The sequence below is a fragment of the Alexandromys fortis genome, unplaced genomic scaffold (genome assembly GCF_014885135.2).
Source record: "Alexandromys fortis isolate MF-2015 unplaced genomic scaffold, M_Fortis_MF-2015_v1.1 scaffold_146, whole genome shotgun sequence".
NCBI classification, from domain to species: Eukaryota; Metazoa; Chordata; class Mammalia; order Rodentia; family Cricetidae; genus Alexandromys; species Alexandromys fortis.
The window spans coordinates 3,897,619-3,916,483 of NW_026068042.1; the positions used below are offsets into that span (position 1 = coordinate 3,897,619).

Here is an 18,865-nt window from a genome sequence, read left to right on the forward strand (position 1 = left end):
GTGAAAAAAAAAAAAAAAGCAAACAGGCACACCGCGGTGGGACTCCAGCAGTGGGACTCTACCCAGCTGCTTTATTCTTGTGCACAGACTCGTGGTGGGCGGACTGCAGAAATTCTCGCTCTTGGAAGAGTTTTTTAAGCCCCAGGGAAGCTGAACAGGGAGGAAAGAGCGAATTTTAAAAGCTGCTGTCTGCCTCCTCTAATTAACTTGCTCTCTGCTTCTGGGAGGCAGTGTGGAAATATGCAAACAAGGCCAGCAGCACCAGAAGTGGCCCACGGCGGCCCGTGGTGTTTTGATGCACACAGTTCATAGTAAAAAGATGATGAGGCGCAATGAGCACGGTGTCCTCGTGCCCTGCCCACCCGAGGTCCTGGGTGAGTGGTGGTTCTCTGAGCAGGTGTGCAGGCTGGCAGCTGCTGCAGTAGGAACCTCATTGGAATTCACAGCTAGGATGCAAGAGCATCCGGCCCCTCCTTGTCACTTGTGCTACTGAGAAAAGACCAGGGCCCTTTGTGTTCCAAAGCCTTGAGTTGCCAGTGCCCAAGGGTGCAGAAGCAACAGGACAAGCTTTTGCCCCCCCCCCCCCCCCCCCGCATCTCGGCTTGAGTAGGCGGCCTGGGGCCTCTGAACCCAGGAGATGCTCACGGCATACCTTGCTAGGGGACCCGGGCAAGGTCCTTTTCTGTTGATGCCATGAGAGAGGTTTAGATCTCAAGAGATGGTAGCAAGAACATTATAGGCGGGAACTGGGGCTGTTTTTCCGTGGAGATGGCTTTTGGCTCCTGGCAGATGTGGTCCCCAGTGGAATGGACCCATTGGATGTGGGCAGCCGTGGGGATTCCAGGCTGCTAGCTGCCCAGGGAAGCTCCAGAAAGAGGCAAGTTAACTCTGTGTTTTGTTGTGGTTGTTCCTGATGTTTACGCTAGGGTGAGGAAGCTGGTTCCCAGGACTACACCCCAGGCCTGGATCAGGACATTCATTCCTCTCTGCTGTTCATTTGTGTAACCTCCCTGTGTTTCCATACTCTTGAAACCTCACCTACCAACCTGCTGCTGTCCAAGTGTGGGTGGAGCTTAAATTTTCCCCATAGACAAAAGCTAGGTCTGTTAGAATTGATATGCAAGTGGGAAAGAAATTAGTGGCCTCCCTGTGGGGTTTGTGAGAATTAAGTGTTTGCTAGTGAAATCTGATACAAAGTTGGCTTTAGCTCCTTGGGTTCCATAAAAACAGTTCTGATGTTTTTGTTGATTTTTTTTTTTTGAGTTCCAAACATGATACCTAGTTGAGGATGACCTTGAACTTCTGATCCTCCTGCCTCAACCTCAAGTGCTAATATTATACAGACTCAGACCCCTATGCCTGGTTTGTGTTAAGGATTAAGCCCGTGGTTTTGCGCGTGTTAGACAATAACTTCTTAGCCCCATCTCCAGCCCTGATGTAGATGTTCTAAAGAGAACTCATCAAACGGCTCATTTCCTGGGTCCTAATGGTCTGCAGAGGGGTTTGTTGCTTGCTGACACTCTGCTGGTCAGCTGATGGTCTTTAGAAGATGGTGACCTCTTCCAAGGTCACGAATTCTGTGACCCTGTGGAGCTGAGCAGTTGGGAGCCTCTCACAGTGTTGGGGGAGGCTCCTGTTCACTGATACCCGTGTGATCTAGTGTGCTGTGACATGACCTGATTATAAATCTTCAGCCATCCTATGTGGCCACCCTCCTGGTACTTAGTCTCCTCCTTCCTTGCCAGGGATCAGTGCATTGGAACTGTTCTGAAATGGGGGCCGCACGCTGCTGCTCCCCACAGAGTCTGTCCTTCCAGGTAAGGTTGGCCTTGGTCCTGTGGCCATCCTGAGCCAGTGAACTGCTGCCCTGTGTCTTAGAGGCAGCAAGAGAACTTATAACTGGGTTACCCATTCCTCTGACTGAGATCAAGTAGCTTGGGGCAGAAGGAAGGGAGAAGGCTTGTCCACTGACTTGTTACTAAGAGAAACTTTCCTTGGTGGGCTTTTGGCCCAGGTCTCTGCATAAAGAGGCTTCCTTGCAGGTAGCCTTCCCTAGGGACCACCAAGGGCGGTCGCCACACCACTAAGGAGTGGCTGGCCGTGCTTTGTGGCTTGGTCTGGCATGCCCTCCGCTGGCAGGCTTCCTGACTCTCACTCATTCACTCTACAGATGGTCATTCATTGCCTTCCATTTTAGGCCCTGGGTACTGTGCAAAACAAGGCCAGCCATCTGCATGGTGATTTCAGCCCAGGAGAAGAGACCAGTAAATATCTAGAAGCACAGGGAAGGCAGAGGGCAGAAAGAATGGCAGACTAGGGTGGGGAGAGAGTGAATGCAAATAGATGAGGATCCTGGAGGTGGGCTGGTGCCATCGTGGTGAACATTAAAACTGTCCATCTTTTAGCCTGACTCAGTGTGCCAGGTAACACACACCAAAATGTATCCACAGAGCCCACTGGGTGTGAATTTGTCACTAGATGGACATGTGTCTTTCAAGCTACGTTCAAAGAGCCTATCATTTGATCTTAATGCCAGTGGCAGAGTTCCTAGGAATCATGCTTTGAGGTGACCTCCACACCTGTCTCAACAGTTGAATTGAGCGTCGGCCCCAAATCTACTTGTCGGAGAGTAAGAAGGCCATGCCTTCTCAGCAGAATGTCTACTTGGTGGTCTTACCTATGTTTCTTATCTCTCTCTTCCAGGAGTTCCGACTCGGAGGAAGCCTTTGAGACCCCTGAATCAACGACCCCTGTCAAAGCACCGCCAGCCCCACCCCCACCACCCCCAGAAGTCACCCCAGAGCCTGAGGTCAGCACTCCACCTGCCCCAGAAGAACCAGGTAACCAGATACGAGGAGCCACTGGCTCTAGGGGACAGAGTTGGCACTTAGCCCACAGTGGTTGGTGCCCTTTCTCTTGGCTGTGTTTTACGTTTCGCTGGTTTTTAGGGCATCTAAGGGTAAACATAGAGTGGGTTGTGCTGGGTGTGTACTAGAAGTGTTTCTGTTGATTGAGCTCTTGTGGGCTTGGGGAGGTTTGAGGGTTGAGGTAACTGGGTGATGGACATTTGAGGCAGATAGACCCCTTCTCCCATGTGAATCTTGACAGGAGACGAGTGCTTGCTAGCCCGTGAGTAAGAACAGTCAGTCAGTAGAGGATGACCCCTTGGACATTTGGGTTTCCTGATGGCTTGACACTTGCCCACATCTCTTGTCTCCTCATAGGAGTTAATTAGCACCTTCAAGTACAGTTTAGATGTGGCCATTACTGGGGTCGGAACAGATCATCTCAGATGGATGCTGTTCTGCACGCTTCCCCATTATACCAGAGAAGCTGGCGCCACCTCTGATGGGAAGTTTAAGGTCTGAAAAGTGACTTAGCCAGATAGAAATGACCCCATGGGAACCACATGGGTTCCATCGTTAGACCCCGCTCTGGCCTCCTCTAGGCCTCAGCCCTCCCCCATGGTGAGTATACACAGAGTCAGCTCCCTGCAGACCATGTGTTAGGTTCTGTGGGCAGTCACTTCTAAGGTCCACCTCCTCTCCTGGCCTAACCCTGTCCTCCTGATGGCCTACTTTGTCTTCAGAGGAACCAAGAATAGAATGTGGACCTTCGGGCTGAGCACCCACAGCCTGGCTGGGGGCATCCCTAGCAGGGATGGAGCTGGTAGTGAAGGAAGACAGGCCTAAGTCTGGGCTCACCCTTGCTCTGGTTAGGAAGCAAGTGCTTTGTAACCGAAAATAACATTTTGGTCTTGATGTTGACGTTGTTGAAAAAAAAAAATGGGTGGGATTATTTTTCCTGCTGAAGGTTTACGCAGGCCAATTTAGATTTAGATTTAGAAAGTATTCAAGGCCCAAGGTTTGGTTGAACAACTGGGATGCCTTGTGCTGGGGAGCAGAGCAGTTTTGACGGATGGGGGCTTCACACTGAGGGCCGACAGGACTGGCGGAGCCAGAGACCTGCTTGCAGTTCTGAGACTTCAGTGCCCCTCCCTCTGTTTTGTGTCCTAGCACAAAATGAAAAGGTACTTTCCACATCATGTTTATAAACTCACCCCTAGTTCTCAGTGGAAAGTAGCTGAATAACAAACACTTTGTAGACCCATAGCTCAAACACATCATCAAAGCATGCGTAGGGGGAGGTCTCTTTTGTGACCCTCGGTGTATCTTCCGGGATTTCCTACTCAGTACTCTAACTGCTGCTTGGAGCTATTTACCACCACTGGACCATCTGTCTTGCCCCATCTTAAACTTTAGACAGCTGAGTAATTTTACCACACAGAAACAGACACAACCTCCATTCCGTCTGCTTGGAATCAGGCGTTCAGTGGTCCGTACTCGCAACTGTATACAGATTCAAAGGGCAGCGGAGGCAACGGGCTTTGGAGGATGCTAAACACCCTGACCTGGAAGAATGTTATGGTACCCCTTCTTCATCATCTCAACTTCCTCCAAGATGGTTTCACATCTTAGAACGGCTATTCCAGCTGAGACAAGATTAGACAGTGACGTAGCATCTCTTCTGTGGAGATACCCAACTGGCACTGTAAATTTGCTTCTTATGATCATCTGCATTTTTTAGGTTGTATGACCCATTAATTTTGTACTTTGCTATTGCTTCCTTCCTGGTTGCTTAGATCCAAATGTGACCCAGACAAGAACTAAGGGCCCCCTGGGTCCCTCGTATAGAGAATGCTATAAGTCAGTAATTCCATTATTGGGATAAGTGGAGACACTTGCTGTTTTCATCCTTTGAAACATGCCGTATCCTTGCATCCCTTTCAAGGCTGTCTTCAGGATAGCCAAAATCAGAACCATTCCATACCACCCATGCTTGAAGCGAGGAGACCGACAGTGGGACGATGCGTAAGTGGATCCATGTGTTCAGATGGGGTCCATCAGGACTGACTTGGGCTTCTTCTGTTCTGGAGAATGACTTTGGAAAGCTCTGAGGTCTCTAACAGACTGTGAATAGGAGCTTGGGTTATACACACTAGATGTATATCCCAGTGCACACTTGATGTTATCCCAGTGCACACTCGATGTTATCCCAGTGCACACTAGGTGTATATCCCAGTGCACCAATGGTTTTGGGAAATCCGTAGGTCTGGCCACGATGCTTTGGAGTCTCATCATTTAGTCTGAATGTAGCCCATGCTGTGAATGAGTTGAGTCCGGTCTGAAATAGTAAACATTAGAGCAAGATGGAAGCGCAGGGCCCAGTGGTGCAGGAGCTCCCTGGAGGTCAGATGTCAATGAAAACCTCCAATTTGCCAGGCTCTGGCTTCTCAGTCTTCGTCACGATGGTGTGCAAACTGTTAAGGAGCAGTAGCTGCCCCAGGACAGGAACGGCAGTGCCAGTCACTCCTTAACTTCTTTTTCAACGAAGCAGAAAAACAAGCACACACAACCCCATCTCTTAAATGACAGTTCATAAAAGAATGACCATTATAGAGGCTTAAGAGATAGCCTGTGTGGAGAGGGGGTTGGAGAAGTTGATTGCTGCTGAGTCACAATCCCTTAGAACCTTTGACTATGTCTCTTGGAGTCTTTGAAAATTGCGGAGAGCCAGCCAGTCATGGAGACCTGAACTGGGGACTGAGCCTCCAGAAAGCACCCACCTCCTTGGTTTAGGCTGTACAAAGGATCATCTGATTCTTTGCACATGTTGGAAGCTGCCCCCCCCAACTTCCCATCCATTCTGCAGACCTGTGGGGGGCACCGCAAAGGCATGAGAAGGCCCTGTGCTGCTTGCGTGGGTCACCCTGGGGAGAGAAGGGTTTGTTCTGAAAACCATGGGAAAGAAAGGGCAGGAGGGGAAAATCTATTGTTTATAGTTTTCCTCTGCAGAATTCCTGGAATGTCACTAAAGGAGCCCCAGGAACCACAGGAAATAATAGGCAAGACCTTTGACTGTTGAATACAAACATGGTTTTTCCTCCTGGAAACCTGTTTAACAAAACAGTCTCTTACTATATGCTGGATCCTATGAGCATTTTTGTGTTCCATGGCACAGAAGGACACAATGCGGAATGCCCACCTTGTGTCTGTCCCCGACTGAGGAGTCCAGTTTTCCATGTATAAATGAAGGCAGCAGCCTGCATGTGCTGAAATCTCTCCCCTCTAGACTCTGTAAAACACTAGGCAACGTCATCAGTGGGAGACATACTTGTCTTTCACCTGATTAAATAATAGTTTTGGATTATGAACTTTCCCTGTGTTAGGCTCGTAATAGGACCTTTGCTTTATCTTGGAGAGCTAAGTATCCTTTATTTGAAAAGCATTCCCTTCCTTTGAGGTCATGACCTTCCCTTCGTCCTGCAGCCTGTGACAGACTCTGGGATGGGAACTCTAGCTTCCTGCCCTCCCATGCAGCTTGTCTGTGTCCTGGCTGCTTGCTGCTTCTGGCCTCAAAGGTGCTGAGTCGTTGCTGTGCTCACTGGCACTCAGCCGTGTGCTGAGCAGCTCTGTCAGCTGGTCCCGAGACCTGCAGTCCAAGCTGAGCCCCACAGGATGGTCAGGTAGCAGGAAGCAGATGATCAACCAGGTACATGGTGGAAGAGCTGAGGTCAGCGCCTTACCATCCTTTCTGGGCCATCTTCTTGTAGTGACAAAGTTGTCTGCGCATTCTTGCTGGCAGCCCTCCTAGCCTGGAGAAGGGCTCTGTGAAGATCTTGATGGTGATTGGAGCTACTCAGTGGCCCGTGTGCCTACACATTTCATCTTGTAGGAAAGAGACGGCTCTCTGGTCTCTGATTTTAGACCGTGTCTCTCAGCGTTAGCTGCCAGCGGTGCTTCTGCCGTTACTGGGTCTACCACAGGAGGCTTGTTTCTGTATATACTGATGTTTGTTCTCATCTCTGACAAATCCTGGCATGACCCAAGCCCCTGGGAATGAGATGCTCAACTGGGACTGCAGAACAGGGAGCCGCTGTCATTGGGGTGGGCAGGATCTGAGGGGCCGTGGCTGTTTTTTCCTGGCACCAACTGTGCCCTATGCTGGGCATTCATGTGGCCTTCCATCCCACCCTCACAAGAACCCCTGGCTTGCAACAGCAACAGATTTATGAAATAGCTTGCCCAAAAGCACAGCCTCAGCCTTGGCCAGCCTACCTGTAGACAGAGTAGATGGTAGCTAACAGAAGTCTGTTGCTTTGATTCTGAGGCTGGGGTTCAGATTTGGTGTCTGGAGGAGGTCAGATTAACCCATGGCACTCACCCTGCCGTGCCAGGACATGGTGGATAGGACCAACAAGCTCCTTCAAGGTATTAATCAATCCCATGAACATTCTTTCCCGTGACCTAATCCCCTCTCGGAGGTCTTGCCTTGAGAATGAGATTTCTGCGTGGGAATTTGAGGGGTCATGGATGTTTAGGCTGAGGACACACAAGTTGACGATCAGGGCTTTTCAGAGCTGGGTCTGGGTACCACAGCACTTGGGCCAGGTAACTTTCCTAATCTTCCTGATATGAATGTGAATATGTACCCAGCTTTCTGGAACAAGTGGAGCTGTTGGGAACTCTGATGTGATGTGATGTTCCCCATGTGTAAGGTGAGGAGCCCAGGTAGAGCATGTTGGTCTCTTGTCCTGCGGTAGGTGTTACGCAGAGAGAGGATATGGTTGAGCAGGAGGTACGTGAGCCCGCTGCAACCAGTCCAAAGCCCCACTCAGCTCATGTCAGAAAGATGGTAGGAGGTTGTGGCTGCATAGACAGGTGAGGGAACCAGAGCGCAGTGATCCCAGTGACCCACCGTGGTTGTGTTCACCCAGGGAAACTTAGGCGGGGAAACCAAGAATCTAGCCAGGCCCTGGTCCTCTACACACCAGTTACTTCCCTTTGTGACCCTGTTGGGGAGTCTTGATGCGGCTCCTTATCCATAGAAGTTTCTGTCCCACCTGGTCCTGCAGCTGTTCAATTCCAAAGAAATACACAGAGGTCTACATCGATTATAAACTGGTCGGCATATTAGCTTAGGCTTCTTATTAACTCATAACTTTTATTAACCCATAATTCTTGTGTGTTTTAGCCACATGACTTGGTACCTTTTATCAGCAAGGCATTCTTATCTTGCTTCCTCTGTGTCTGGATGACAACTGCAGACTGAGTCTTTCCTCTTGCCAGAATTCTCCTGTTCTCATTACCCCACCTCTACTTCCTGCCTGGTTGCCTAGCCTATACTTCCTGCCTGGCTACTGGCCAATCAGCGTTTTATTAAAACAGTACAATATAAGTGACAGGGTAGAAGACCATTGTCCCACAGCATACAACCACTGGCAAAATGCCACAAAGAGGACCAAGGAATGCTCTGTTGATCTCCATTAGCCTGCTGAAAGAGGAGACCTTTTCCTTATTAGTGTGCTTAGGTGGTCGCTGTGCTTCCTGTGGGCTTGATTTATTAGTCAGCTGAGAATCTGAGCATGTCAGGACGCCAAGGGTTCCTTCTAGCCTTTACATCCCTGTCCCTGAGTGAGCTCACTGTGCAGGAGGGACAGCTCTAGCCATCTCAAGTGTCACTTGGAAAACACTCTAGCAGGCTAAGAAATGTGGCCTCCGCTGAAGGTACGGAGACTTCAGGTGGGTGACGTCAGTTGTCAGGACACTTTTTCCTCTACTTCTCTCTGGTTTCTGTTTAGCTTAAGGTATTTTACCCAGCACAGGTGTTATAGGCTGATTTGCATATCTGCTGTGTTGCCTAGCTCCGGTGTTGTAGACTGGACTGTGTACCTGTTAAATCCCCATATTAAAGTCCTCAATCCTGATGTGATGTGTGAGAGATAGGGCCTTTCAGGTGGTGATTAAGGTTTGTGGAGTCTTAGGGTGGTGGAGCCTGTAACAAGAGGAGACTTTGGTTGGCCTTTAACCCCAGAGACAGAAGGAGGTGGATGTTTGTGAATTCGAGACCAGCCTGGTGAGTTTCAAGACAAGCTTGAAAGCTACCCAGAGAAATCCTGTCTCAAGAAACAAAACAAAACAAAACAAAACAAAAAAAAAGAAAAGAAAAGAAAAAGAAGACATCAAGGCTATATCTACTCAGAGGAAAGGAAAGGCCATGTAAGGACAACAGAGCCAGACTTGACCACTTGAAAGCCAAGGATAAAAGCCCTAGGAGAGACCAGACTTGCTGACACCTCCTTTGTGGACTCTGGCCTCAGAACTCAGGACAATGAGAAACATATTTCTTCTCTGTTGTTGAAGTCACCCAGTCTTGAGGTGGAGACATCCCAGGTTTAGGATGAATGAAGTCTTTATGCAGAATGAAGTCTTTGTGGCTGTGTAGCAATCTAGTGGGAACCCAACTGAACATACTTGCCCTCCAAGTCTGGGCTTGCCCATGGCAATGACATGGAGAGGCCATCCCAACCTTGTAAAGGGCCATGGGGCGAGCCGCCTGCTCTGAGAACCATTCAGTAAAATAGCAACTCCCGACTAGGGAGAGTGTTGTACTCCTGGGGACAGGAGACAATGTCTGGAGACATTTTGTCAGCACTAGGATAGAAGGTGCTACTGGCATCTAGTAGGTCAAAGCTAAGGATGAAATGAGGATTCTTACACCTAACAGGCTGGCTCCCCACAATGAGGGATTGCCCCCAAGCATCTTTGGAGCTCGGGATAAGAAACTGCAGCAAAACTGGGTTCTTTGCCTGTGCCTTAATTAGGAACCAGCACTTCTGAATAGGAAAGCCAGGCTGAGTAGGCGCGAGGACAGAGCAGATGTGAGGCTGAGTATCTGCTGACTGTTGCATGATGCGGGAAAACTACTGACCTTTGAAGGCTGCCGAGACTGTGGAGCAGATTCACAGGGAAAGCTTGGCACTGGAGGGTCTGTCTACAGAGTGAAGGACTGACTGAGGCCCCTCTCCCTGCTGCCAACGTCCATGTGAGAGTACCTCTCCCCACCCCCCGTATCTCTGGTCTTCCGCCTTCCAAACCAAGTATCCCAGAGCAGCCACAGGGCAGGAAGAAGAGGTTGCTGCTGACAGGAAGAAACTGTGCTTGAAGGCCCAAGTGCCTCAGAGGAGAAGGGACGTGACCTCAGAAGGAAGAGAGACAGAGACCTGTTCTGAGATGGGAAGGAAGCAAGTGTGTTTGGAGCTGGTAGGGAACTGGGACCGGAGGCTGCAAATGCTCAGGGCGTGTGTGCCTAGTGGAGTTAGGGTTAGGGGAGAGAGGGGAAGGGCCTGGCGCTAGCGAGAGTGACAGGCAGGCTTCCCTATGTACTCATAGGACACGGGATGTTTATTAAGCTTTCTGAGGGAAAGTTTCCTGGGTTGGAGATAGGTAAGCAAGCCCTTTTCTGAACCTGGGAGGCTTACCGTTTCCTTGTGCTCTCGTCTCCCACTTCATCAGCAGGGGATCCAGCTGCAGGGCTTGCCTGTGAGCAAAGTTAGGAAACACCGTGAGAGGACCCCCCCACCCCACTGACAGCAGTGAGCATCCACAGCTCAGGGTGGGGGGAAGTAGGGTACAATCTAAAGAAACAGACTGGCTTATTTGACTGTGAGCCTTTCCCACACCTGGGTTGTTGGGATGAAGGATAAGACAGCTATTGAGAAAGTGAAGATGGGGCTGGAGAGATGGCTCAGCGGTTAAGAGCATTGCCTGCTCTTCCAAAGGTCCTGAGTTCAATTCCCAGCAACCACATGGTGGATCACAACCATCTGTAATGAGGTCTGGTGCTCTCTTCTGGCCTGCAGGCATACAAGCAGACAGAATACTATATACATATAATAAATAAATTTTTTTTTAAAAAAAAGAAAGTGAAGACGTAGGACACCTAGGCCAGTTTGAATCTCATGTGACACATTCGCGTCCAAACTGTCCATTTATCTGAAACTCAAGTATAATGGCTTCCTGGACTTTAGCTGGAAGCTTACCTGGAGAGAGGGGCTAATGCATCATAATGTCTGTTCATGTGCATAGTCCACAGTCCATCTGTGCTCTGCTGCCTTTTCTGTTTCATGTTCTGCCTTCTGCAGACCACAGGACAAGGTTTTCCCTTTTCTGGCAGTACAGCTGGGAGCCCAGAAATCCATGCAAGGGCTGGTGGGTTTCCTGGGAGCAGTGGGGCAGTGAGAGCATTGGGCGTCCTTTGGCTGACATTGTTATCCATGAGCATGTTGGAAGATAAGGAGCAGCCCCGTTGGCTGACAGGATTGGAGGAGGTAAAAAGCTGGGAGGAGAGGATGGAGAATGGACAGGAGGCAAAGCTAGAGCGAGGCAGGCAGGCAGGTTGGTGGGAGAGCATCCAGGTCGTGTCTAGGCGGGGGTAGGTGGTGAAGGGCTAGCTCAGTCCTGCTCAACGCACCTCACATAAAGCCTTGCACGTTCTTCTCAGCGCCTAAGCAATCAGGATCAGAGTTGACTGTGGCCATATTTAATTTACACACTAAAGGTTGACTATTTTTTGCTCGCCTTCTCTGTTTCCTGTCTTGCTCCTGTCTGACTTCAACAGCATCAGCCCCATCATTTTTTATAATACCCCAGGGTTCTCCTACCCCAGGGCCTTTGCACACACAGCCCTTTCTGTCTAAGACACTTTCTCTTTGTTTCGTGACTTTCCTGGTAAGATTACAAACAAACCTGATAGGACGCTGATGACAGACTAAAGTACCATTCCTCTAGCGTCCAGTGTGGCCTTGCTTACAGAGCGTGGGTAACCCCAAAACAGCCACATAGCAGAAAGTCACCTCAGCAAGGCTGACAGTTTCTGCATAGCTACAAAGATAGTCCTCCCTTCTGCTGGCATTCCACACTGTACAATGAGACCATACCCAGCTTGAGTGTGTACAGGAAGGAGTGATGGGACCCTCAGGTTAGGGTCTAGTGACCCTCTGCACACCCTTCTTCATATGGACTGTCATCAGGCTTGATCTTGAGAGTCTCTTGTAAGTAGGTAGTCAACGGATGCTTTGGTGGCCATGGTAATGGCTGATAGGCTATGAGGACAATGACCTACAGCAAGCCTTTATCTCTTTTCTGATTGGCTCCCATTATACCAATAAGGGAACTGAGGGAAACCTGCCCAGGGTCTGGAGCCAGTGCTGCAATGAAACCGGGATTTGTTGCCCATACGGGATGCCCGTTTTCGGAGTTTATCAACCTCTGCTCTGCAGAGGTGGCATCTGGTACAGCGTGAGAAGTGCCCTCAAGTGTCCCATGTCTTTAGGTGACCGCTTTGTCTCCGTTTCCTCAGGATGCAGTTCTGAGCCGCCCGTGGTTCCCGATGGCCCTCGCAGCGAGTCCGTGGAAGGAAGCCCGTTCCGTCCTCCGCACTCCTCCTCGGCGGTGTTCGATGAAGACAAGCCGATAGCCAGCAGCGGAACTTACAACTTAGACTTCGACAGCATCGAGCTGGTGGACAACTTTCAGAGCCTGGAGCCATGCTCTGCCGACTACAAGGGTCAGGAGTGTAAGGTGAGCACGCGGAGGAAATCCACCGAATCCGTGCCCCCTTCCAAGTCCACGCTGTCCCGCTCGCTCAGCCTGCAAGCCAGCGATTTTGACGGTGCTTCCTGCCCGGGCAGCCCCGAAGCTGGGGCCCTTGCCACAGATGCGTGTGGTACTGGATCCAACAGTGCGTCCAGCACCCTTAAGAGAACTAAAAAAACACGGCCGCCTTCCTTGAAAAAGAAACAGGCTGCCAAGAAACCCACAGACACCCCTCCAGTGAAGGAGACCCAGCAGGAGCCAGGTGAAGAGAGTCCAGTCGCCAGTGAGGAACACCTTGCACCAGAGACAAAGACGGAGCCGGCCACACCCGAGAGCACTGGGTGTACCTTGTCAGAAGAGACACCCCTGGAGCCCACCCCTGTGCCCACAGCCACCTGTCCTTTGACTTTGGAGAGGGCAGAAGACGTCAACCCTCCGGTTTCTGGAGGTGGCAGAGTGCAGAACTCACCCCCTGTGGGGAGGAAATCAGTGCCTCTTACCACAGCCCCTGAGGCAGTGGAGGTGACCCTATCAGAGAGTGGGGGGCAGGAGGACTTGCCTGCCAAAGGACTCTCAGTGAGGCTGGAGTTTGACTACTCTGAGGACAAGAGTAACTGGGACAGTCAGCAGGAAAACGCCCCTCACACCAAAAAGATAGGCAAGAAGCCAGCTGCCAAAATGCCCCTAAGGAGGCCAAAGATGAAAAAGACACCTGAGAAACTTGACAACACTCCTGCCTCACCTCCAAGGTCCCCTACTGAACCCAATGACATCCCTATTGCTAAAGGTACCTACACCTTTGACATAGACAAGTGGGATGACCCCAACTTTAACCCTTTCTCCTCCACCTCAAAAATGCAAGACTCTCCCAAACTGCCCCAACAGTCGTACAACTTTGACCCTGATGCCTGTGAAGAGTCCCTTGACCCCTTTAAGACGTCCTCTAAGACCCCCAGCTCACCTTCCAAATCCCCAGCGTCTTTTGAGATCCCAGCCAGCACCGCTGAAGTGGACGGGGATGGGTTGAATAAGCCCGCCAAGAAGAAGAAGACGCCCCTGAAGACGTAAGTTCAAGGAGGGAGGTGGCGAGGATTCAGAGTGGGTGTGCGTTGCTGTGACTTCTGGTCCTGCCTGTGCCTGGGAAAAGCCCCAGCTGCCCTCATCCTGCCCCTTGTCACTGTAATGACACCATTTTTTGTGGCTGTTTCTGCAAGCAGGCAGGATACACACTTCCTTTCTGCAGCCCCTGTGGCTGTATCATCTTCTTATCCCTGAGCCCACAAAGTCCTTAATAAATCAGGGACTTGAAGTTTTATGTTTAGCTAATGCTGACGTTTCTACTCCAGGGAAATATGGGAAGTTCCGTAGAGAAGCAGCAGGCCTGGCTGCCCTCCTGTTGGTGGCTGAACTCTTCCCTGGTTAGCATAGGTGTTGCGTTTGGATTGGTTGGGATATACACCCTTCAGAATCTACAGCATTTGTTTCTACCTGCTGATGGATGTCTCTTTAACTCAGAGGCCACATAGGGCAGCAGGCTGCAGGAGGCCCCGGAAGGAGAGCTGCTGCTTGCCCTCCAATGAGCCTATTTTTAAAAATGGGCTCTTTGTTGCCTTTCCATTGGACATCTTTTTCAAGTAAGACTTGAAAGTACCTATGAGACCTAAAGAGATTGGTGGGACCTGGATGGGGGAAGTAAAGCCCTATAATCCCTAGGAAAAATGGCTTTTGCCCACAAACACTTGCCAACGATTGTCCCTAGCTGTTTTGTGTTGGTGCCCAGCACTCATCCTGAGAAGTCCAACTTTGTCAACTATAGGTCCATTTCTGAGGATCTATAAGCCAAGGACCATGTGTCCAGTTGCCACAGACATCCTGGCTCTCTTGGGAAGCATCAGTGTAATTAATCAGGTGGGAGACTCAGCCTCCCATGCCAGGCTGGACCCTCTGGGTCTACTAACACAGGGTGACCCATCTGCATTGGCTATCTGAGAATAATTCAGGTTCTGCTTTGGCCTTAAGTTGTTCAGTCACTATCTTACAGTAACTGAAGGCCAGTCTGGCTCCAAACATGAACTTGTTTTTAGCTCTGTTCCCCAACCAGACCCTTCATAGAGATTCTATAAGATTCATATTAGAACCTTATTTTTAAAACTAATTTTAACTTTTACTGAAAATAGATTTTCTCCCCCTCATACAATATACTCTGTTCATGGTTCCCCTCCCTCAACTCTTCCCAGATCCTCCCTACCTACCCACTCACCCAAATCCATGTAAAAATTTATTTTAAGAGTGGAGTATTAACCAGGTGGTGGTGGCACATGCCTTCAATCCCAGCACTTGGGAGGCAGAGGCAGGCGGATCTTTAAATTTGAGGTCAGCCTGGTCTACAGAGTGAGTTCCAGAACAGCCAGGGCTATTACACAGAGAAACCCTGTATAGGGGTGGGGAGAGTAGACTAAGACCCAGCAATGCTTACACTTCAAAGCCATAACTTCTCATCTTTAGAAAGAGTCACCTGGTAGGCACTTCCTTCTTCTGACCCAAGATAGTATAGTACATCCCTAGTCGTTTTTTTCCCCCTTTGTTCATCAGAGCTAAGAAGGTTGGGGAAGCTGACCCTGTGTCCCGCTGTCACCCTTAGTACATGTGGGTCTGTTGGTTTGGAAGACTCTCCTGCGGAGGCAGAGCTCTTAGGTACCAACTCTCTGGGTGATCAGAAGCTAGAGAGGAAGGCAACAACCCCTTCCCAGAAGGCTGGACTGTCCACCCTGGAGCAGAATCCGCTATGGATGGCTGCCACATCCTAACCCACTAGTGCCCGGTGTCTGCAGATTTATCTTTTTTGTCAGTTCCTTCTGTCTGTCTCTCTTCTTTGTCTTTTTGTCTTAGGATGGTTGAAGATGTGATGTCTGTGTGTTCTCTGTTGTAAGTAAATTTAATGCAATCTGCCTCTTGCATCCAATGTGGGGCTTCTGCTCGCAACCCTTTTCCTTTCTTCTCTGTGGTGGCTGCTGTATTTCTGTGTAGATCTTGGCAGGGATGGGTCAGGGCTCCCCTGCAGTCAAGCTTCCTTATCTGTTTCATCATGATTAGCACGAGACTGCTTGGTTGTGAAAACATGGCTAGCCAACAGCTGCCTGCTTGTCTGTCTGAAATGGAAGCCTTCCACTGCCTGTCGTCCCCCCACCCCGCGCCCTCGTATCTTCTTCTGAAATCCATATATTGGTTTTTAACACCCGATTCCATTCTTTTGTTATCAGTTGGGCTGGCGGGTGATCCGTTCAGTAGCAGGATGCTTTCATATTTAGCGCTGCGTGAAGCCTGGGGCAGAGACTGCTGAGGCTGTTTCTTGGTACGCCGAGGCACTACCATTTGGGCTCTTCCACATTCGTGCTTGTAGAAACCGGAGGGAATGTGGGATCCACTCGGAGTGGAATCCGTGGCTGAGAACCGTTGCCAGAGTGCTTTGGTTCATGTCCTCGGTTACTTAGGTCTAGACTGGATGCCAACATGTCTCTTCCATGGGCATCTCTGCCATGCGTCAATGCACTGGTCACCCGTATGCCTCTGGTGCTCCGTACCCTAGCCAGGGCACAGCTCGGGGCTCTGAATCTATGGTGCCTTCTCCCTGCTCTTGCCGGGGAAGCTGACCTGGACCCAGGCTTCTGGCAGCCTTCAGGAGAGCACGAAGGCTCCCAATTCTGTCCTACTCAAGCAGCCGCTTTAGTATTTTCAAGTCATTTAGCAACTATAAAACAACTATATATTTATATGCATGAATAAATATATGCCTTATGTTGGGACTGGACTGTTTTTTATGGCAAATGCCATAAATGCTATAAAAAACCATTTATGGTATTTTTTTTATAATCAAATGCCATTGTTGGAGCGTTGTATTTGAGAGTACACAAGGAAGGAACTTTGGGTATCAGATTTCTCTATCTACTTAGTCAACAGGGAAAACAGAGGAGGGTGGTGGGATTTTAATCGAGGGACCCTGCCTCCTCCACACCTAAGCTCTAGCTTTGCCTGGTTCTAAAACCATAGTGGGGAGAGCTGGACACCAGGATGATGGGAGGACCAGTTTGCAGGTTGAGGGCTTTCACTTTTGATTATGACCTCAAGAGCATGCTGACGAATGGACCAAATAGTACTATTTATGCTCAAACTCGCCCCTTTCTCCTGGGGTCAGTTTGCCCCACCTCCATCACCTTAAGTGAAGGGGAGAAAGGAGAGACAAGAGGATGGAGTTGTGTCCGTTACCCGCAGCCAGGGAGACTCCTCCTCAGTCAGAACCCCACTCAGGCTTCCAGAGCAGAAGAACCCACTGGGCTCCGTGTTCCTGTGAGCACAAAGGGCTCCTGCATCCCCACGGGATCCAGAACTTTCTGTTTCCATGTAGGCTCGGCTGGCTGTTCATTAAGAGCCGTGTCTCCTTGCCCATGTGAAAATTGAATCTGTTAATTAGTCATGAGCCTGCAGCCCTTCCCCCAGCCTTAGCTGGCTCAGAAATGATTCTCCTCACCACAACTTCGCTGCGTGATAGTAAGAAGGGTTAGTTAAATTTAGCTGCATTTTTCTGGGTCAGCTCTCCAAAGTGGCTTCTTGTTAAAGGTCTCTGGCTTGATGGATCTTCCCCTCGGGGGCAAAAATAATATCGGCTAAAAAGTCAGAATGAGCTTTTGGGTAGGCGGGAGCGCTGGGTGGTTGCCGGGTGCTTGGGAATGATCTGTGACCCCGTGTTTACATTTTCCGTTTTATTTACAGTGACACTTTTAGGGTGAAGAAGTCACCAAAGAGGTCCCCTCTGTCTGATCCGCCTTCTCAGGTACAGCACTCCTTTGATCCCTTGAGTATTACACTGCTGACCAGGAAGTTTATGCTGCTTTGTCTGTACACACACACACACACACACACACACACACACACACACACACACACTCCTGCACAGATGCACATGAGCCATGCATACATGCAAACCAAAAAACAGGGAGAAAAGAGTTTTCCTTTTTTTCTCTTTATGGCATGGAGTGTTTTGATCCACATCACTTTGATAGAGATCAAGGTGTGCTGAGAGGAATTAATTGAAAATGAGGGCTAGATTTTATAGCAGGAATTCTTTTGTCTTTTCTGACCATTTAGCCTGCTGAGAACTTGCATCAAGTTGAGATCAATGGACACAGAGTGAGAAAAGGGGTGGAGACTCATTATGTATAAAGAACACCAAATTATGCCACACAGTAGGAAGATGAGGGATGTTTACTCTTAAGAAGCTTGGGCTTAGAGAGCTGGTTCAGCGATTTAAAGGTATTTGCTGCTCTTGCTGAGGATCCAAGTTCAGTTCCCAGCACCCACATGGTGGTTCACAACTGTTTGTACGAGGATTCTAACACCCTCTTCTGGCCTCTGTGGGTACTGCACACACATGATGCACATACAGACACACAGGCAAAACCCTTATATACACAAAAATCTTTAAGAAAAAGAAGTGGGGGCTTAAATTCATTATGAGTCTATTTCCCTCTTAGTGGTATTTCTAACAAGCTCATACCATGCCTTATAATCCTCATTTTTCCTGAGGAAGGTAATCCTCAGGTAGGCTTGCCGTTCTGGGTTATAAGACAAGTTGACCTTTATATTCAAACCAGCTTCAGTTGCTGACCAGGTGGAAGTGAAAGAACATACTAGGACCTTAGCTCCAGGAATAGGAGACTTCAGGTCCAGCTGTAACTCTCTCCTGGGTTCTCCCAGTAAAACCCCCTTCTTTTCATAAGAACTGGTGGGAGGACTGTTAGATAGTGCTGATGGCACAAGTGTCTCAGATAATCAAGACAGAGACTTATTTATTGTTTTTGTTTGTTTGTTTTTTAAAAGATTTATGTAGGGCTGGAGAGATGGCTCAGTGGTTAAGAGCATTGCCTGCTCTTCCAAAGGTCCTGAGTTCAATTCCCAGCAACCACATGGTGGCTCACAGCCATCTGTAATGAGGTCTGGTGTCCTATTCTGGCCTGTAGACATACACCAGATAGACTATTGTATACATAATAAATAAATAATTAAATAAATATTTAAAAAAAAAAAGATTTATGTAGACAGAAGTTTTTGTCCTGTCCAGTCCCGCAGCCTTTCAGTCCCAACAAAACACATAGAGAGACTTAGAAAAATAATAAACTGTTTGGCTTGTTAGCTCAGGCTTATTATGAACTAGCTCTTACATTTTAAATTAACCCATAATTCTTATTTATGTTTAGCCATGTGGCTTGGTACCTTTCTCAATGAGGCACTCTCATCTTGCTTCCTCTACATCTGGCTGGTAACTGCAGACTGAGCCTTTCCTCTTCCCAGAATTCTCCTAGTCTGGTTGACCCCCCCCCTATATTTCCTGCCTGGCTATTAAACCAATATTAGTGATAAATCTTTGCAGGGTA

At 49.1% G+C, this 18,865-nt stretch overlaps 1 protein-coding gene across 1 annotated transcript in view; it reads left to right on the forward strand.

The window, feature by feature from the left end:
- Tacc2 (transforming acidic coiled-coil containing protein 2) overlaps positions 1-18,865 on the forward strand; it is a 179,699-nt gene that overhangs the window by 130,786 nt on the left and 30,048 nt on the right. The window contains 3 exon segments of the mRNA XM_050165932.1: positions 2,704-2,840; positions 12,202-13,501; positions 17,205-17,265. Coding sequence (XP_050021889.1) covers positions 2,704-2,840; positions 12,202-13,501; positions 17,205-17,265 — 1,498 coding nt within the window.